Source organism: Fistularia commersonii, chromosome 29 (genome assembly GCF_037954325.1).
Source record: "Fistularia commersonii isolate RoL2024-O1a breed Wild chromosome 29, RoL_Fcom_v1.0, whole genome shotgun sequence".
NCBI classification, from domain to species: Eukaryota; Metazoa; Chordata; class Actinopteri; order Syngnathiformes; family Fistulariidae; genus Fistularia; species Fistularia commersonii.
The window spans coordinates 9,511,248-9,533,688 of NC_141312.1; the positions used below are offsets into that span (position 1 = coordinate 9,511,248).

A 22,441-nucleotide genomic window follows, 5' to 3' on the forward strand; every position below is an offset into this window, starting at 1 on the left:
CAGCAATCAGCTCCTACACTGCATACTCTGCCTCTCGCTCTGCCCTGTCACAGCCCTGGACATCGACCCATGTCTGTATGTCCGCATTCACAGCAGAAAGTAAGCCAGATCCTAAAAATGAACTAACTGACATAGCAGATAAAAATTTATGGGTGTCCAACTTCAAAAGCCTGACAGCGGATCTGGAATAAGTTGCCTGTCAGAAGGCCAGTCTTGCTTAAGAGCGCATATGGATTGATAATGACAACCTCCCCTATCCCAATGTACTTTTCAAAACCGGGTTTGCCATTCCCTTCACCTATATGAACAGGAAAAAGTATGCACTTGGAGTCCTGTCCATCTTTGCAACACCAAACTTATGCAAACAAATTTTCTCAAGCCTGAACTTCATAAAATCCAATTATCACTCCCGCCCCACAAATGATAGCCTACAGTCCTGTGTGACGATCACAGTCAAATCTTAAAATCTCCACATAGGGAAGACTTACCGCAAGCTTCAGAAACTCCAGTCAAATTAAACTGGGGAAAACAATACCATTTAAAAGGTCATTATGTTTCAGTAAAAACATTTATTTCAGACCTAGCTTTGTAGTTTTTTTTGTATGTTCTGTTGCTACAATTGATAACTGTCTGAGAAGGAGACCCGAGAGCACGCTGAAATTGACTTGTCACCAACATTCCTAAATTTTTAAGTTAACTATTTTAAAGCTGCTTAGCCGCAGCTAAATGTTTTATTTATAATAAACTGGGCTATTGGTTTTTATTTTAATTTTACACAAGTATGGGAAGGACTAAAATAGGCCTCCATGGTTTACTGTTTAATTTATTTCAAAGTAAGCCTATATACGCACAGTGTTCATTGAATTTCATGATTTTACAGGTAATTTTTTTTATACAAAGTATATGCATGTTTCATTGATTATGAGATGGCTTTCAACATGGTCATTCACACCAAGTTGATAGAGTGCATGAGGAACATTGGAACAAACGGGAGAGCTCTAAAGCTGATTGTGAATTTATATTGGACTCAAAGAGCTGCCATCCAACTTGGCAGAGGAGTGTTTGATAAAATCAAGGTCAAGAGGGGTGTCTGGCGTAATGGTTGCTATTGCTGTCTCTTCAATCTATACGCCAAATATATCTAATATGGATAATTTCAAAGGCATTAACATTGTTGGAAGAGGTATTCACAACTTGAGATATGCTGATCACATGGTTCTCCTTGTGGAAATTGAAGACCCTGGGCCATTGTGAACAAAATCAACACGCAGTGAAGGACTGCAGCATGAAAATGAAAGCCAAGAAAATGAGTTACACAGTTACCAGCAAAAGAAGAGAGCCCAGAAATCAAGATCAAAACAGATAGAAGAGAAATAGGATAAGTCCACAGCTTTGACTACTTTGGCCATCAAATCACTGAAGACAGCAGATGCAATGAGGAAATCAACTGCAGAATTGCCATTGCAAGAAACATCCCTTTCTAAATTAATTACATTTTAAACAAGACTACAAATACCTCTGCAAAGATGATCAAGAATTCTAAAATGTAGCCTCTGATCAACGTTAAGTTACAGGGCAGAAACATGGACCATTTCTATTCTGAATCAAAGTCTATGCTTTGGTAATGACAAATATCGAGAAAGGACAGGTATTTAAGAGATTGTTTGACAAGAAATATGAACATTGGGTGTACCTTTACTAAATATGCATCCCCAAAATACAGAACAAAAGACATACAGTAATTTTTTGTTGGTTAACCTGTTAAGTAGAATGGGCCATTTATACACACAAAAACACAAACAAGGGCATTAACAAAAAAGTTGATTTGTCATCACTTAGAATCCAATGGCACAAGTTCACAACATATAGGAGTGGTTAAAAAGCTTATTTTCCCCTTATGTGGATATGTGTGCGCTTATGTATGGAATTCAAACTGCCTCCGATCGCCTTTGCATCACTTGACCAAAAGTCAGTCACTTCACCAAAAGGCCAGTAACACATAGCAACTGGACACATAACCACAGCAAGACATAGCTGCCAAGAACGGAGCCGGTGAAAGGCCTCAGGAAATAACTATGAGCAAGAAACAGTTCACATGTGTGGAAGATTTCTTTTTGTTTTGTTTTTTTGTTACTTTGCACTGTTTGCTGTCCTGTCTTGTACCACCTGCTCTACTTGACTTACAGGTTTTTTGAACTTGGATTTCAAATAACAGCACAGTGACCTGCAAAATTGCAAAACAATCCTAAAAGTGCAACAAATGTACCGCACGATAAGGCGTATCGGATTATATGGTGCATCTTCAATGAATGGCCTGTTTTAAGACTGTTTTCATACATAGGGCACACCGCATTATAAGGCGCATAGAATAGACACACTGTAGTGGCTGGGGTTGCGTTATGCATCCACTAGATGAAGCTGCGCTAAAGTGAATGTCAACGAAACAGTAAGATAAGTCAATCAGTCAAACTTCATTAGTAGAATACAAACCAAAGTTCTGACAACTCCGTTCACTCCCTAAACAAGTTAGTGCATTCAAAATACACTCCCATATGTACCGGTAGCTCTTACGGGTATTTGCGCCGCCTTCGTTGAAAACAATGTTTTTCCAACTCCATTTGTCACAGTTCAAAGCGTTTCATAAAACGAAAGCACCAAGAAGAATTCATTGATGGTCATGTCGCTTGCTAGTCCTGTTGCCTTCATTCGAATAGTCACTGTAGAGTTGCTTCTACTTGCTGCTCTCTGTTCAACCCACTGTTCAAGTTTCCTTGGAAACTCTGTTTAATCTTCTTTACTTGGCGCAGGTTATCTGGTTGCTTCCTCCACTTCCATACCATTGATTCATAAATGTTGAATTCTGTCGCTGCTGCTCTATTCCCATCTTGTCTTCTACTTCTACTGTGACTGATTGCTTTGAGTTTGAACTCATCGTCGTAAGTGTGTCTCTTGAAAGGTGCCATTTTGGTGTCTTTATACACACACAAGTAGGGTGGGACTGGAATTCCCCATTACCCTTTTTACCTCTGCTACTTCGGCGATGCCCCCTGACTACGGTAGCCATAATTAACCAATATTGATCCATAGATAAGGCACATCGGATTATAAGGCACACTGTCTGTTTTTGAGAAAATTAAAGGCTTTGAAGTGCGCTTTATATTGCGAAAAATACGGCACATGCATCAAACACAGCCATCTGAAGTGGCATCGACTAGCATACGCAAGGGACATTAGTAGCACTGAAGGGAGTATTCCAATGCAGAGGATGGTGAGCAGCTATACAAAAAAGTCACTGACAAGAAAAAAACAATAGATCAATAGATGCTAACAATAGATGCTTGTTGACTTCATAGTTTAAGACATGAGACCTGAGGTAAAGGCTTTGAAGAAATATTTAGATTTTTGCTTGCAACCAGACTGCACAGTCCTGGCCCTGCCCGACAACAAAAACACCCATTACCTGTCTGCTACCAATGATTATTCATGCAGCACAGACAGTTACTCAGTTTCAAATATTTTGTTTTTACTTCAGTCTGCACATGCAGTAAGAACATTCTACAGCTGATGTACCAAATATGGTACATGACATACAATTAAAAAATAATTTCAATTAGATGCCATTTTCACCACCAGATCAGTGATTAGTACCTTTGTCACCCCTGTCGGGTTATTTTTTGGAAAGTGTTTCTCAAATGACCAACCTCCTTTGCTCCCACAGGTGTCTGTATGAATCAACATAAGACATTTAAAGATAGCCTTTTTATTAGTCCCACATTGGGGAAATTCCTCGTGTAACAGACTAAATGACTATACGTATAGGAGAAACAAGTCAAAGCAATTGCTGTGTAACCAAATATGACAAAAATGAATGTAACAAAATAAGGAGTTTCTTCTTTCCTACTTCATACAGTGCTGTGGACTTGCATGTTGTACATCTTAGCTACGTTTAGCCTTGGGTTTTCCCACTGTATGTTGGGTACTTAAATTTACCTGAAATGTAATGCATAAAGACAGCCTATTGAATTATGTTTCTCATTATTTATTTTTTTTTACTCAGCATTAATAATGTTACAGAAAACTTTCATAGAGGCCGCACATTGTTAGACCGCTTTGTGTGTTTGTAGTTGTTAATGTGATGATGTCATCAAAAAAAATTGTCTACGTCACTATTATTTTGCTGGCGAGTCAATCTGAAAAATCAATTAATACCCTTCAAACAAACACACACACAAACACACACACACACACACACACGCACAGATATAGAAACACATACAAACATACATACATATACGCAATTACATACATATATATACATATACATATATATATACTGCTCAAAAAAATAAAGGGAAAACTTGAACAACACAATGTAACTCCAAGTCAATCACACTTCTGTGAAATCATAGTGTCCACTCAGGAAGCAACACAGATTCATTTTGACTTGTTTTAAGGACATTACATCAAAGTTGGATCAGCCTGGAGTGTGTTTTTACACTTTAATTTTGAGTGTGATTCCTAATCCAGACCTCCATGGGTTCATACATTTGATTTCCATTGATCATTTTTGTGTGATTTTGTTGTCAGCACATTCAACTGTGTAAAGAGCAAAGTATTTCATAAGAATATTTCATTCATTTAGATCTAGGATGTGTTTTTTAAATGTTCCCTTTATTTTTTTGAGCAGTGTATATATACATACATACATACAAACATACATACATTCACTATATGGCCAAAAGTATTCGCTCACCCATCCAAATAATGGGAATCAGGAGTTCCAATCACTCCCATGGCCACAGGTGTATAAAATCAAACACCTAGGCATACAGACCGTTTTTACAAACATTTGCGAAAGAATGGTTCGCTCTCAGGAGCTCCGTGAATTCCAGCATGTGTGCTGTGATAGGATGTCATCAATGCAACAAATCCAGTCCTAAAATTCCCTTGCTCCGACTGTCGGCTGTATTAGAGGAACATGGTAGTGTTTGGAGATTACAGCAACAAGTGGTAGGCCACGAAAACAGACAGAGTGGGGTCAGTACTATCGGATGCTGAGGCGCATAGTGTGAAGAGGTTGCCAACTTTCTGCAGAGTCTATCGCTACAGACCTCCAATCTTCAGATTAGCTCAAGAACAGAGCACAGAGAGCTTCCTATATGGAATGGGTTTCCATGGCATCACCAGGTTCAATGTAAAGCGTCAGATGCAGTGGTATAAAGCATGGTGCTACCCGACTCCAGAGCACTGGAGATGCATTCTCTGGAGTGATGAATCACGCTTCTCCATCTGGCAATCTGATGGACAAGTTTGGGTTTGGCTGTTGCCAGGAGAATGTTACTTGTCTGACTGAATTGGGTCAAGTGTCAAGTTTGGTGGAGGTTGATTATGGTGTGGGGTTGTTTTTCAGGAGCTGGGCTTGGCCCCCTCGTTCCAGTGAAAGGAGCTCTGAAAGCTTCAGCATACCAAGATATTCTGTACAATTCCATGCTGCCAACTTTGTGGGAACAGTTTTGAGCTGGCCTCTTCCTTTTCCGACATGACTGTGCACCAGGGTGCAACGCAAGGTCCATAAAGACATGGATGGCAGAATCTGGTGTGGATGAACTTGACTGACCTGCACAAAGTCCTGATCTCAACCCGATAGAACACCTTTGGGATGAATAAGAGCAGAGACTGAGACCCAGGCCTTCTCGTCCAACATCAGTGTGTGACTTCACAAATGCACTTCTGGAAGAATGGTCAAAAATTCCCATTAACACATTCCTGCACCTTGTGGACAGCCTTCCCAGAAGAGTTGAATCTGTTGTAGCTGCACAGGATGAACGTCATATTGAACCCTATGGATTAGGAATGGGATGTCACTTAATGTTACTTAATATGCGAGTAAAGGAAGTTGAGCAAATACTTTTGGCCATATAGTGTATACACATGTACCAAGGGGAAAAAAGTATTTTGTCAGCCATCAATTGTGCAAGTTCTCCCGCTTAAAAAGATGATAGAGGCCTGTAATTTCATCATAGGGACACTTAAACTATGAGAGATAGAATGAGAAAAAAAAAAATCCAGAAAATCACATTGACTGACTTTTAAAGAAGTTATTTGCAAATTATGGTAGAAAATAAGTATTTGGTCAAAAACAAAAGTGCATCTCAGTACTTTGTTATATACCTTTTGATGGCAATGACAGAGGGAAAACATTTTTTTTAAGTCTTCACAAGGTTTTCACACACTGTTGCTGGTATTTTGGCCCATTACTCCAAGCTGATCTCCTCTAGAGCAGTGATGTTTTGGAGCTGTTGCTGGGCAACACAGACTTTCAACTCACTCCAAAGATTTTGTATGGGGTTGAAATCAGGCTAGGCCACTCCAGGACCTTGAAATGCTTCTTACGAAGCCACTCCTTCATTGCCCGGGCGCTGTGTTTGGGATCATTGTCATGCTAAAAGACCCAGCCATGTTTCATCTTCAGTCCCCTTGCTGATGGAAGGTTTTCACTCAAAATCTCACAATTCACGGCCCCGTTCATTCTTTCCTTCACACGGATCAGTTGTCCTTGTCCCACTGCAGAAAAACAGCCCCAAAGCTTGATGTTTCCACCTTCATGCTTAACAGTAGGTATGGTGTTATTTGGATAGAACACAGCATGCAAGTGAAGTTTTTACCAATTTTTTTGGTTTCATCTGACTATAGGACATTCTCCCAATCCTCTTCTAGATCATCCAAATGCTATCTATCAAACTTCAGAAGGACCTGGACATGTACTGGCTTGAGCAGGGGGACACGTCTCGCAGTGCAGGATTTGAGTCCCTGGCGGTATAGTGTGTTACTGATGGTAGCCTTTGTTGCTTTGGTCCCAGCTCTGCAGGTCATCCACTAGGTCCCCCATATGCTTTTGGGATTTTTGCTCAACGTTCTTGTGGTCTTTTTGACCCCATGGGGTGAGATCTTGGTGGAGCCCCAGATCGAAGGAGATCATCAGTGGTCTTGTATGTCTTCCATTTACTAATAATTGCTCCGACAGTTGATTTCTTCACACCAAACTCCTTACCTATTGGAGATTCAGTCTTCTCAGTCTAGTGCAGGTCAACAATTTTGTTTCTGATGTCCTTTGACAGCTCTTTGGTCTTGGCCATAGTAGAGTTTGGAGTGTGACTGAGGTTGTGGACAAGTGTCTTTTATACTGTTAACCAGTTCAAAAAGGTGCCATTAATACAGGTACTATGTGGAGAACTAAGGAGCCTCTGAAAAAGAAGTTACAGGTCTGTGAAAGCCAGAAATCTTGCTTGTTTGTAGGTGACCAAATACTTATTTTCCACCATAATTTGCAAATAATTTCTTTAAAAGTCCGACAATGTGATTTTCTGGATTTTTTTTCTCATTCTGTCTCACATAGTTGAAGTGTACCCATGATGAAAATTACAGGCCTCTATCATCTTTTTAGGTGGGAGAACTTGCACAATTGGTGGCTGACTAAATACTTCAATATACAGTGGGGCATAAGTAAATAAACATATATATATATATACACACATACATACAGACATACATACACAAACACATTTATATATATACATATATATATATATACACACACACACTCATAAATATATACACATATATACACACACACACATATATACACACACATGCATACAAATGTGTATGTAAATATACACACACACACACACACACACACACACTCACACCACGTATTTTTTTCTGAAAAGGGGTCAAGAGTGCTTTTATTTTTTCTCAGTTATTGAAAAAATATATAATAATAATAAATAGTTACTTGTAATATTACAGTGACATTTTAATTAATATAATTTGTAAAAATTACTATCAATGGTTACATTAACCCATGTATGGTTACTCAAACAAATGGTTTGGTTATGTATAAATCGTGGTTGAGTTTCTTGAGATTGTAAAAAGTCACAGCATTCTGGTATTAGTATGAAAAATTAAACTATAATTTGTATGTTTGTGGCTGTTTTTTTAATTTGGTTATAAATAGTACCTTCAATGCTGTAAATGAAGTACCTTTGGTGCTATTGCACTGCAATGTGCAACTGTAATCTTATACATCTCATATCAGTTTATGTTCTTAGGGCAATACAAAACATGGAAACGTATTTTAAATAAAGAAAAATAAATAATAATAAAAAAAGGTATTTAGGCTCCAGCCTAAATACCCTTTACTTTGTTATTAAGAAAAAAACTTTCAAGATAATTGATAATTGATTCAAGATAATTGATAATTGAAAAAGCCTAATCTACGGTTAGAATAAAAGAACCCCCTCGGTCGAGAGGTGAAAAATATTAAAGAAGATAAACCAAATCCAGTTGCTATATTATGGTTTTCCACGACTGACTATGACCTGGACGACTGTAGTGTTTGGCATGTTCCTATGAATTCTCTTAGTTATTATGTTCTCAGTAAAAACACAGCTACCAGCGTCTCAGATGCAAGTTGATGGTTACAGTCGCAGAAGTACTTGATAACACTGATGCTTTTCCACCTGAGATTTTCCATTCTCTGTTGTTGTTTACATTTCCAATAACACCAAACCTCAGGCAGGATATGATTCAAGCAACTGCTATCAAGAAATTCTCAGTAATTCCCAGCAACTGTTGTTCTTGTGAACCAGAAGCAAAGAAGCAGATGGTAGCAATCATACTGAATCAAAAGGGGTACCTGTTTGGGCATCTAAAGTGGATGGGACGATGAATACTTAAATGCAAAGGAGAATATCAAAGGAAAAGGTTCCTCACACTGCTAGAGCGCAGCAATACCCGGCCTCCACAACGGGCGCAGAACTTGGTCTGGCAGTAGGAGCAAAGACGGCCACAGCCATCAGCAAACTTGGTCTTGTGACAGATGCCGCAGGTAGGGGCCTCGTCCCTCTGCTGGGTCTGCTGGCGCCGCAATTCCAGTCCAATACGACGCCTTTCCTGTTTGTAGCTTTCAAATTGCTGGTGTAGTGTTCTGTGACAAGAAGAGAGATGAGAACACTGTTGGTTTATAGTGCTTGCAAAAATATTCCTGTACAGACACAAATTTTAGACATCTCATCATGTCTCAAAACCCTTGCATTCAAGTGAGGGTGAAAATATACAGTAAATAAGTATCTTACAAAATATATATATTAGTAGTACAGTGGTACCTCAGTTTACGAATGGATAATTTCCCAAATAAATCAGTTTTCAAACAAAATTTCAGAGCAAACAATGCCTTAGCACACAAACAAAATTGTAGTTGTCAAATGAATTCCCAACAACTAACAGATACAGCACGCATTAAAGCGTTCCATGAACTGCTTGGTCTTTCTCTGTGTTTTTATTTGTTTCTGCACTTTTTTTTCTTTTTTCTGAGAACCATTAGAGATGAGAGAGATCCCACTTAGGCATGAACAAAGCATTCATGTTTCAGCTCATGCTTTTCAGTACTGTTTGGTGAGATTGTCTGTTACATATTGATGTACAAAGAGGCAATCAAGAGACCTGGCGGTCCTAAATGTGGAACTCAGCCGAACAGCATTGAAAAGGTGATTTTTATGCTGCCCTCTGGATCATTAGGAACATCCATTCAATATCAACCGCTTATCCTACACTTGGGCTTAGGAAAGATGCTGGAGTCTATCCCAACTGTCATGGAGAAAGAGGCGGAGTAAACCCCAGACTGGTCACCAGTCAATCACAGTCAATTCACACATAAGGGCATTTATCCAATAAACTCTTCCTGTCGTTGGATTATGGGTAGAAAATGGGTTCCTCGGACACACTGACAATGGGAGAGCATGCAAACTATTCACAGAAACCAGGGTCCTTCCTGGTGTGAGGCAGAAGCACTAACCACTGAGCCACTGTGCTGCATGCAACAGGGATTAATCAATTTTCCTTTGCTTCATATGGCAAACATTTTGTCTCTGTTTCCAAACATTTTGGTTTAAGAACATGATCCAGGAACAAGTTAACTCCTAAACCAGGGTGTTACTGTGTGCACTGATCTGTGTTTGTATGTTTACATATACCCCCCGTTTTGTTTTGTTTTTTAACAATAGAAAAAGGACAAAGATGTAACACAAATTTCAGTAAATGTCGATGTTCTAGACAGTCAAAAAGGTTTTAATTAAAAATGCCATCCCAGATCCAATTTATTCAAACACACATTATCAACCACAATTATAACACAGCTGTTAAAGGATTAATGCGGTGACATTGCATAGCTTTCATATTGATCCAATGGACAAATTTGAGATAAAAATAGAGAGACTTGGAGAAAGAGAGAGAGGGAGAGAAAAACAGAAAGAGAGAGAGGTCACACAAAGACACAGAGGTGACTGAGATCAAAACTGTTTACCTGAGTGATCAATTCATGTGAGCATGAAGCAACTGTCGTCTAACTGGATTTTAATCACACCATACAGCTTTCAGTGCCATTTGGTAAAATCAAGGAAGTATTACTATTACTGAGGCCTGAACCCTCACACCGCAGGAATTGTCTTGAAATGTAAAAGAAATATTGTTATTATTACTATTAGTTAATTGTTGTCTATACTGCTCATTTTCCACGGAGGGTAACATGATTGCTAGAGCCAATCATAGCCGATTATACCCAAGAGGAGGGGACACCATGAACCAATCACCAAATCAATATGGAGATGAGATGTACAACCACTCATTTGTACCCACATACAATTTTGAATCTACAGTTAATTTACTAATCGTTCTGGATGATGAGAGGAAACTGGAGAAATCCTAAAAGAAGAGATCACCCAAGCACAGACATAACATTAAAACTACACAAAACGGCCCCTTTGAATAGATCTAGGAATGTTCTTGGTGTGAGGTGAGAGTGCTACCAACTCCCCACAATTACTATTGCTTAGCATTTATTTTTTGAAAGCCATTTTGTATAAATTATTATTATCATTATATGTATTATGAGAAACCAAGCACCCTTCTTCCCCTTTTGGGTTTTCCCTTCAGGGGTTGCCACAGCGAATCAACCTTCTCCATCTAACCCTATTCTCTATGTCCTCCTCTCTCACACCACCTACCCTCATATCCTCTCTCACTACGTCCATAAATCTTCTCTTTGGTCTTCCTCAACACCTCTTGCCTGGCAGCTCCAATTCCAGCATCCGTCTACCAATATATTCACTACCCCCCCTCTGTACATGACCAAACCATCTCAGTCTGGCTTCTCTGACCTTCTCTCCACAACATCGAACATGTGCTGTCTGTTCAATGGACTCATTCCTGATCCTATCCATCCTGGTCACTCCCAAAGAGAACCTCAACATCTTCATCTCTGGAACCTCAAGCTCTGCTTCCTGTCTTTCGTGTGCTTGGTCTCCCAAGAGGGGAACAAGACATTGGTAAGACCAGCGATGCTGTATGCCCTAGAAACAGTTACAATGACTAAAAGACAGGAGCCAGAGCTAGAGGTTCCGGTGATGAAGATGCAAAGGTTCTCTTTGGGAGTGACCAGGATGGATAGGCTCAGGAATGAGTCTATCAGAGGAACAGCACATGTTAGATGTTTTGAAGAGAAGGTCAGAGAAGCCAGACTGAGATGGTTCGGTCAGATACAGAGGAGGGATAGTGAATATATTGGTAGACGGATGCTGGAATTGGAGCTGCCAGGCAGGAGGTGTTGAAAAAGACCAAAGAGAGGATTTATGGACGTAGTGAGAGAGGATATGAGGGTAGGTGGTGTTTTTATTATGGTTCCCCTGCTCTGACAGTGTTATACTTTGTGACAAACAACATATCCTTCTCTTGGCTGCTGGTAACATGACCATGATAGCTTACTAAGCTATCTGATGGATTTTCCTGCAGGCCCCTTGACCTGACCCTGGGGGGCACCACGAGAACAACACAAGAGACATCCTGTAATGTTTAAGCTATGTGCACTTGGTTAAATTAAATTAAAGTTAAAGTTGAACTTTGTTGTCCCTGTGAGGGGCAATTTGTTTTACAGCCAGCAGGGAAACAAACAGAAACAAACAACAAGAACATGTTCCATACCATCTACTCTCAACAGAGGGTTAAGGTGCATGCTACATGATTCAGGAGGGTGGGGGTTCAGGAGGCTGATTCAGTTACAAATGAGCGCCATAGCTATTTGTCCAACATTTTGGAGCCTTTTGCCAACGACTTGATGACAGCAGTCAGTGGACAGCGGGTGGCTGTGGTCAGCCAAGATAGGATAGCCATTGCTTTCTTGAAGGCTCTGGCCTAATAATACACAGAGAGCTCAACCAGATTGATTACATTTTGGACTTTACTTGCTTTTGTAACTCCCTGCTGTGGGTAGCGTCCCCCTTGTTAAAGCTAATTTTTCTCTGATGTATCGCATTTTTGATGGATTTGGTTCCCCACGGGTTGTTATTTGGGAAATATATAATCATTTCCTAGGGATTATTAAGTCCTCGTAGAAAGTGATGCATGAGGCAACAATCTCAGTCAGTTCATCCAAATCCAAAACATCTGTCAATGAATAGGTCCCAATTCTACAAAAAGAGACAGTCCTGGATGCGCCGTATGGATTCCGCTGACCAGACCAGAACTAAATATCGCTCAGGTTGTGTTTCCCTCAGGACTGGTTTGCACATTGGACACAAATAAACCACACTGTGGTCGGGACATGCCCAGCGGGGCTTTCTGAAAGGATATATACGCGCATCAAGATCCAAACACACTGTGTTTCTGGTGGGGCAAGTGACATATTGGTGAAAGGTTAGGAGTTTACAATGATTTGAGTCCCCCAGATTGAGACTGCTGACATCGGGTGTGATAACCGGAAGCCTGTGGACTGCATACACAATTACCCATGTGACGTTTGCTGTATTTGCTGCAGGTGAATATACACAGGAGCTTTAAATATTTGCAAAAACTCCCTCGGGAGACGAGACAAGGAGACCAAAAGACTTTCAATATCTACGATGCACAGGGATTCTCTGACCACTGCGATTTTGCACTAGTACTCCATATATGTTATTTCCAGAAGTTTTCTAATGAGAATTTATGTACAAGTACGTCGGTTGGTGGGACGATGAAGACACGAGAAGAGAAGAAGAATGCAGGAAATGCGGGTTCCGTCAGTGTGAGAGTTCGACAATCATGTCAGTTCCCCCAATAAGCACAGAGATATTCAGCTGCATATTTAACTTTTTTTTTTAAATTTCTTTTATAACCAATACATTCTGCTTGGTCCTAATGTGCAATGAGCTCTAAGGGGAGTCCTGTCTGTACAAAAAGTTCTATAGTGATTTTTGATTCAGGCCAGAGAAACACATCACAAACCAAAGGTAAAACTTTAACTAAAAAGGGCCGAAATTCTACAAATTGGTGCCATGACTAAGATCCTCAGGGGAGAAGTTCTACATCATAATACCTGGGGTACACATATTTACTTAGTAGATCTCGCAAAATGTGTGTTTTGCAAAATTGTGAATTTCTTATTGAAAAGTAGGGCCCCATGAGGATATCTTCCCCCACTTATCGAGATTCCCTGTCTCAGCATCCTGCTTGCAGTAAGGAAATACGCTGATCCATTTACTAAATATATTTTCATGGCTCCATCTCTAAGCACAGCTGTGCTTGTCACAGCCAACACCACGGTGCTTGTCATAGGACACATGGCTGCTCCATATTACCGGCAGTCAGTGAGGGCTTACAACTCATAGCCTCAGCCTCATTGGTTGCTAAGTCATGTCCACACTGTAGGGTCTGTCAGTCACTTGGAATTTGCATGTGGTTACCCCCCATCCTCTTGCTCATGTCTTCAGTCTGTTCTGTTGCGCTGAGTCTACACGGGGGCAGGTACTCCTCTCCCCATCTGACTTGCTTTCTAATGTGCCCTCGCCCCCTTCTCATGTTTGTCTATCGTCCTGGGTTTGTTCATGGGCATTGGTGCTTCATGCTGTCCCCCTCCGAGTTCCATGGGCAATGTCACCTCATGCTGTCACCCTTCTGAGTTGATGCAGGGGGCTACGTCCTTTTCCTTTTCTTCTGCATCTTTTTATGTCAAACCAACAAACCGCACGTCCTTCATCTTTGCTGCTCCCATTAAGGGTTGCTACAGCAAATCGACTTCCCCCATTTAACCCTACTCTCTGTGTACTTTTCTCTCATCCCTAACTTAATTTTCTCTTTCACTACTTCCATAAATTTTCTCTTTGGTCTTCCTCTAGGCCTCCTGCTTGGCAGTTCAAACCTCAGCTAATGACATTAGCTCAAAAGATTTAACATCCACTACCCCTCTGATGGACTCATTCCTGATCCTATCCATCCCAATGTCTTGTATAACTTTCCTTTCATTCTGGCCGATATTCTTTTATCACACATTACACCACTTCACTTTTCTCCAACCTGCTTGACCATGTTTCTTCTCCTCTTTTCTGCATTCTCCATACTTGGAACTGTTGATCCTAATTACTTAAAATCCTCCACCTTCTTTATGTCCAATCTCGGCAGCCCCGCCAATCCTCTTGGGTCGCTGTCATTGACACACATGTATTGTCTTGCTGCAGCTTGCATCCTCTCCTTTCCTGGGCATACCTTCATCTCTTGACATTTTCTTTCACCTGCTCCCACTACAGATCACAATGTCATCTGCAAACACTATAGTCCACGGAGATTCCTTTCTAACCTTGTCTGTCAATCCGTCCATCACAGTTGCAAACAAGAAGGGGCTCCGAGCTTATCCCAGATGAAGTCCCACCTCCACCTTAACCCTCTCCAGGCAGATGTTGCAGATTTGCGACAGCTAAATGCTACTTAGCTAATTACGCCACAACTTAATTTGAGCCGGAGAGGGTTAAACTCCTCTATCACACCTATGGCACATCTCACCACGGTCTCTGATCCAGTCGAACATCTCTGCCACTCCAGATTTCCTCATGCAGTATCATCGTTCCTCTCTAGGGCACCCTGTCTTATTCTTTTTCTAGATCTACAAAGGCACAATGCAACTCCTTCTGACCTTCTCGGTACTTCTCTATCAACATTCTTAAAGCAAATATTGTCTGTAGTACTCTTTCTAGCCATTAAACCATACTGCTGCTGCTAACGAATGCTAACTTCTGCTCTCTGTCTAATTACCTCAACTCTCCCCTAACTTTATTGTATGGCAATTCAACTTTATTCCTCTGTGCAAGCACACTTCTCCAATTTCTCGCTCTCTAAGATCCTGCAGAACAATCTGCTCAGAAACTCTACTGCGGCTACTTCCATACTTCCAAATGCATATCATCTGGACCAACTGCCTTTTCACTCATCTATGCCCTCTCCACGTCACCTTTACTCATCTTTGCTTCTTCATGGTCTACAATGGTCCCCTATTCTACCATTTGCTCTCTCATTTTTCTCATTCATCAGCTCCTAAAATACTCTTCTCTATCTCTAGCATCACATTTCTGGTACTTCTCGATACATTTCCCTCTCTATCCTCAATTCAAGATAAGTGTTTATTGTCGTATGCACAGTCTTGAAACAGATTTCCCTGTTCAATGAAATTCTTATTTTGCCAACTGCAGTGATGCCAGACAGGTAGTAATAAATATATTAACATACTGTTGCAGCCAAATGTGACAGAAATGTGAACAGTATAAGCTGGATGTGAAAATTCCAAGAGTGCAAATTGAAATGTGAACAATGTGCAAGATTGAAATCTTGAACATTTAGTGCAGCTTTGAGTGTGGAAACTCAAAGTGCAGGTGCAAGTTGTAAGCAAACAGTTAACTAAACATTACAAGAAAGTTACATGAATAGTTAAGCACAGCACTGGCTATGCTGAATCTAAATTGCATGCAAAGAGCTGAATGTAAATTGCAAGGAAGTGAGAAATCACCCTAACCTGCTCTACATCCTTCCCATCTCGGTCCCTGTTTTGACAATCACAATAAATCAGTCTCTCCCTCCTTAGCATCCAAACTGGCATTCAAGTCATCATAGGCCCTTTGTTTGGCCTCTGCCACCATTACTGTCCCCTTGAGCTCCATCTCCCTGTATTCACTGTCTGCTCTCTTCAGTCCCCTCAGTGTCACACTTCTTCTAATCTCTTTCTCTGTATATCTACTTTCTTTCCAGATGGCAAACCAAGGACCTCCCTTAACATGCTAGCTGAAGTTTCCAGACACTTTGAAGTTCCCACTGACTACCTGGAGTCAACTTGTCCCCTAAAAACATACAATATTTCTCCCTTTTCAGCTTCCTTGTCACCAGAGTGACAAACCAGCATCGACTTATACAGAAATCACCTATCAATTATTATGACATTTCTGTTGAATACAGGAATACCTAGTACCCATAAAAGAACAAAAAAATAATAAAATCAGATAAAAAAAGGCTGCAGGGCAGCCTGGCGACACAGTGCTTAGCGCTTCTGGCTCACAGGAAGAATGACCCTGGTTGGATTCCCACAGCGACTGTTTTTGTGTGGAATTTGCATGTTCTCCCCATGTCTGCGTGGCTTTCTTCCTCCCAAAATCAAAAAAATGCAAGTGATTGATTGCCCCCCCCCCAAAAAAATCCCAAGATGTGCAAATGACAGGGCAAATGATTGCATCTGTATATGTGGTCCTGCAGTCGACTGGAGACCGATCCAGGGTGTACCCCGCCTCTCGCTGAATGACATCTGGGCTAGGCTCCAGCATCCCCACAACCCTAGGTGCAGGATAAGCTGGAGATAATAAGTCTTAATGGGGAAAAAATAAATAAAAAAAGAAAAATAAAGATACAGCATTTATTAACAATAACCGACCAGGAATCAATGAAGGTGTAACAAAGGACCTGAAAAAGCTTATTTGGAATTAAATTTATTTGGACTGTATATTTGAAGGCCATAATGTCATGAACTTCTTCCTTGAAAGCTAAACCTCTTCCTTAAACCTAGATTCAGAAACATTTAAGTGACATTTAATGGCATTGGAATTAAAACTCCTCTAATCATGTCAAACACATGACCTGGAAATCAGATGAATCTGTTCATATTTAATTTCACTCCGTGTGTTTATCGTCATTCAGATTTCTGTTCAAATACAACAAATTCCAATCACTTATCTCTGGCAGGTTGAATGCATCATTAATCCAGGCTACTAGCTACTGTGAGAACAAAACATGAGTAGAATTACTTGATCTGATTTCAGGTATTCCCTGTGATATTTCAATAACCACTGAATGTCAATGGTTATCAATAATTTTGATTATTACAGCTATCAAAATGATAATTTAATTGTTGACTATAAATAAGTCCATCTTCCAGACTTCTACTATTTGATAGTAGTTCATTCTCCTTTACACTTCTTAAGTCTAAGTGTAATATTACTCATTCCATGAGATAAGTGCTTGCTCAATCACAAATTCTGACTATATTTGGTTACAGCATCAAGCAATCGTTCATTGTGACTGGTTTTCTCAGGAATGTATTCAGTCTGTGATAAGTTGATGCCTTACATATTCAATCTACCCATCCATATATTATCTATACTGCTTATCCTGTGCTCAGGATCACAGGGGTGCTAGAGCTTGTCATTGGGCGAGAGACGGGGTTCACCTAAGGTCGGACCGGCCGCGGGGCCAAATGTAGTCAAACTCTTCGCCTCCTAATACAGCCTTTTAGTGTGAAAGCCTGAAAATCTAGCAGATTGTTTGCCCAATACTGTTTGGCTGTGAATATTTACGATTATGGTTATAATTATAGGTATAGGCAGGTGCTGGGGTGGCACAGTATTGTAATGATTCACACTATTGCTTCAGTTGTCCAGTCATTTTTGCATGTCTACTGTATTAGTTAGCATGACCCAATTATGATGGTTAAAAAAAAAAAACAGAGGTAAGATATTCAATTTGTGGGTTTATCATAGCTTCCCAAGTGACCACACGCAATAAAGCTTTTCCTATTTTACCTAGAAAAAACACTAATGGATGAAGACCATCTTATGTTGTGTTTTAGTCAGCTATAAAACCGGCTTTAAATGTGAAAGACTAACAATAAGCAATTTTTTTCAGACAACTCTCTCCAGATAAATAGATGTTGGCAATCAGTGGCCTGGTAATGAAACTATTAATGAGGGTACCTGAGGTGTGACTCATGAAACATTAAATATATTACTAACTCCATTGCCTTTCACAAGAGCTCATTTGGCAAACATCTGCAGCATCATGAGTGTAGGAGGCAGCAGGGGCTCAGAACAGACAGTGTGATGCCACATGACCGTCTACAGTGATTTTACATGCCATTCTCCTCCATGCAAAACATGTCACCGGTAAATTCAAATTGTCCTTCGGGCTCTAAATGCACTAAAATTCCCAACTACCCCCAGCCCTTGAATACATGTGTGAAACGTCTGTTCATCTACAGTGGGGATAATGTGATGGTACGGCTCAAGTGCCATCATTGGCTTGAGGGAACACACACAAATTTGGAAGTTTTAGTCCAAGAAAAGGGGAAGACATGATATGATTAAAAAAAAAAAATGAAACATCAAACAGTAGTAAGGACCCTTCAGCTGGTGCACTTCCTTGGGAAGGAAAAGGTCCACTCCCCACTGATGATATGATTCATCCTCAAACACTATCAACTATTCCATCACCATTGAGGCAAGCTACACCTCTCACATCAATAATCCACCATCGAGTCATGTGGCTTGATGGTTTGTTTTACCGTTGTGTCTGTCAGCAACCCCAAGCCCTTTGCAGCTTTGCCCTAAACCTGTAGCCGCCGACTGCAACGCTGTGCAGGGGTGGAGGCTCCAGTTGATCGGGCTTGAAGGGTGTGTGCCGATAGAGTTATAACAGCAATACCGCATTGCCACGTATTCCTTGAGCATTAAGATTCCACCGACGGCAAATATATCTCTTACTTTAGCATGGCTTGTTCCTTCTCCTCCTCCTCCTTCTGCCGCGCCATTACAGCCATAATGATCTTCCGTTCCTCCTCCGTGAGGTGGCTCAAGTCCGGTAGATCCGCGAGCGATGTCGGCGCGGCGGGTGGCCGATGACCGCACTGGTGCCCAACCGAGGCGGACATTTTTTTTCCCCCACTTCAACCACGACCCTCTTAACTGGATTGAAAGCTGAGGAATTCTGACGCGTTTTTTGTTGTTGTTTTTTGTTTTTTTTTGTGCCACACCTCAAGACATCTTCCGAAGACGAAGATGGAGCGGCAGCGGCCGCATCCGCGAACTGTCACACTTCGTGGAAACCAGTCATGGCAGAGCTTTGTTTGTCCTCGTGGAGGAGAAATTCTCTCCCGTCTCACGTTCAACGCACCCCCGCCTCCACCTGTCCGCCCTTCCCCATTCACCGGATTCACGGATGACCTAATCCTTTCTTACGCGGGGAGTCGAGTCTGAATGGAAGTCTGGATCTTGGATTTTTTTTTTCCTAATCGATGCACCGAATCTGCACATGACGCGTGCCAAAGGCGGAGTCCTAATATCTTCTCTCTCTTTCTTTATTTCTCTCTTCCTCTCTCTCCTCCTCTTCCTCTCTCTCTTTCTTTTTCCCTTCCTCTCCCCGCTCACTGTATATCTCGCTCTTTTCCCCAATACAGTAAACCCTCGTTTATCGCGGGGGCTACGTTGTAAAAATAACCCGCGATAGGCGAAACCCGCGAAGTAGTCAGCTTGTCATGAATGTCATCGCTGTCAGCAAAGGTTTCGTAAAGTTTTCTAGCTTTTGTGCGAATAACGTTGGTGATTTTCTTTTTCCTGCAGTCATTAATCCACAAAGCTAAAGCAGACTCCATCCTTACAATGGTCTTGCAGTCGCAACCCTTTTTGCATCCTTGTTAAAACTTATTGCTGCTGTCGTCCTTATATTGTTTTCCTCCTTGTTTATGTAACGAACCAAAGATTCATTTATTCCGTAGTGGCACCCTGCAGCTGCATACCTTCTACCTTCATTCAGTGTGTCCAGAAGTTTTACTTTTTCTGCAATTGTTAACAGCTTCCTCTTCCTTTTGGAAGCAAAGTAACAATCTGAGTCAAGGACAGTTTGCCTTCCTGATTTTACTCATTAAGAGCTGATCTTTATTCACAGGCAACAAGCAGGGGAATAAGAATAAGAACACCTTTATTTATCTCAAAGGAAATTGTTGTGCCAGAGTTACAAGAAAAACATAACAATCATAAATAATAGTAGAAAATTGTATAAACAGTAAAAAAAAGGGGGGGGGGTAAGAAATACAAGTGAATACTATAAAGTGTACCAAGTGAAAGGTAAGGAGTGCACAAGAGTATGAAAAAATATTGCACATGCAGCTGTTATGAAATATTGCACAGTTAGGAATATGTATACAGATAAACTTAGGGAACTGATTCTCAGCGCAAACCATTAGGCCAAGGGTGTACCCCATTTGACAATGAAGGTGCAGGTAAGTGTCACATCGCTCGCAAAGGATTCTGGAGTTCCGCAGGCCAGCCTCCCCACCACACGCTACAATATATCTTTCCTGTGGCTTTCCTTTTTGTCACCTTTTGGTCTCCTTCCGTCTCCCGTATCTCCTATATTGGATAAACTCCCTGGACCTGCCCTTTCATCTCTTCCAGTCCCCTTCAGGAAAAAAAATCCCTGCAAATCAAAAAAAGGATTCAAACTGAAAAATATATATTATAACGACCCCGGAATAGAAGTCAAAGCCTGTCAACCTGTCAATCCGGCCCTTTGTTGATAACTGGACTGCAGGTTTGTCATGTAAGATGCAGTCCAGTGTTTAGTGGAGAGAGGCAGGGGGCTGGGAATGGGAAGATTCGCGAATGTAGAATGAGTGATGTAGAGCGTGAAAACTAGTATGGTTGTATCAAGAGAAGTTGTTGGAAATTAAGCGACGACCTCTGCGGTGAAAGCATCGTTGCAGACTTCTTCATTGAAACGTGATAGAAATTACTTTGAACAAGTGTCCTGGCTGATGGTGTCGTAGTTTTTCTCGAGTTAGCCTGTTTGCCAGCTCGTAGCGTGGCTGGCGCCCAAGGACCAACGGTGAAGATGGAGGAGGGGGCCGACGGGGAGGACGGTGGTGCTTTTGGCTAATCGAAGGAGACGGGCAGTCAGTACGTCAATACTAAACGAGACGCCACAGACCAGGTGAGAGACGCAGTGGGGAAATTTGCTAATGAGACCGGCCTGATGTAATTGTGCCGGAAGTGACCAACAGGCGGGTAATAACCGCAAAGGCGATGGCGCACCTTGTCTGGCCATTGTCTCGGCCATGGAGGTCCCCGAGTTCTTAAGCAAGTCAGATTTGGAAGCTTTTTGTGCCCAGTTTGAACTGTTAGGCTATGCAGAGGGGTAGTTGACAATAAAGTTGTTCTCATTCTCATTCTCATCAGTTGCTGTAGAGTAAAGCACTGCTGCTGGCTTCATGTTTCACACTGTCCTGCCTCCTGCTGTTGGATCCCAGTGAGAGGCGGGAGTCTGGGACATTGGTGGGGCCCTACAGAGGCGGTTCGGATAGTGTTTGCCACCAGGGCTCCTGCATAATGAGCTAATGAGCTTCCCCTATGCGGATCAATAAAGGTTATCTTACCTTAAGCAATTGGGGCAGGAAGTCTGGTGTGCTGCTGTGGGTTTTGGCTCGTGAAATAGTGAGCCTGACTCAGCGGGCCTATAGCCATATGCCGTCAGATGTACAGGGGGAGCTAGCACGTATCCAGTTTATCAGAGCCCTTCGCCCTGCAGAGCTGCGTGTTCAAGTGCAGCTACAGCAACCCTAGACCCTGCAGGCAGCCTTGGAGATGGCTGTGGAAAGGGAGATTGTGTGGGGTGGTGTTGATACGAGCAGTCAAGAAGAGAACCTTCCTGCTGTGAGGGCTGCAGTGGTGAGCCCCACAGATGGAGAGAGGCCGGCATGGGTTAATGAAGTAACAGAGCTATTAAAGTCCGTGGCACTACCGCCAACACACAGGACACGCATGGAGTTCAGGGTCTGCTGGGAGTGTGGCCGTCCATTTGTTCAGGGAGTGCCCTAGCTTGCTTCAGGCTCTGGAAAATGGCTCAGGGCCCGTATAGTGGTGGCTCAGACTACAGGCTGGTGAATGGGGTGGCTAGGAAAGACTCATACCCTCCGCCCTGCGTTGCAGAATCACAGGACCTGGCCCTGCCGCTGCCTGGATCTCATCCCTGGACCTCCAGAGCAACTTTCCCCAAGTGCTTCTCACAGCTGCGTTAAGGCCCAAGACAGCTTTCTGCACCGGGTGGGGTCTGTAGCAGTTTAAGGTCCTTCCTTTGGGGTTGTGTAATGCTCCTGCCACATTTGCCAGGTTTATGGTCAAGGTGCTGGCTGGAGTACCCTGGGATCAGTGTCTGGGGAGGATGAGTGATGTGAGGCGTGGAGTCCAGTACAGTTGTATCAAGAGAAGTTGTTGGGAATAAAGTGACGACATCTTGAGTGAAAGCCTTGTTGCAGACGTCTTCATTGAACCATTAA

The 22,441-nt window shown here is 41.8% G+C and overlaps 1 protein-coding gene across 3 annotated transcripts in view; it reads right to left on the reverse strand.

Moving 5' to 3' along the window:
• The window catches only part of rims1b (regulating synaptic membrane exocytosis 1b), a 51,271-nt gene extending 32,140 nt beyond the window's left edge, over positions 1-19,131 (reverse strand). For all 3 annotated transcript variants that reach the window (XM_086176743.1, XM_086176742.1, XM_086176741.1), the window contains exons 1-2: positions 18,876-19,131; positions 8,776-8,989 (exon numbers count right to left, since the gene is read on the reverse strand). In XM_086176743.1, the coding sequence (XP_086032869.1) occupies positions 8,776-8,989; positions 18,876-19,042 (381 nt within the window). In that variant the 5' untranslated portion in view covers positions 19,043-19,131. The remainder of the gene's footprint in view (positions 1-8,775; positions 8,990-18,875) is intronic.
• Between the last annotated feature and the right edge of the window lie 3,310 nt (positions 19,132-22,441).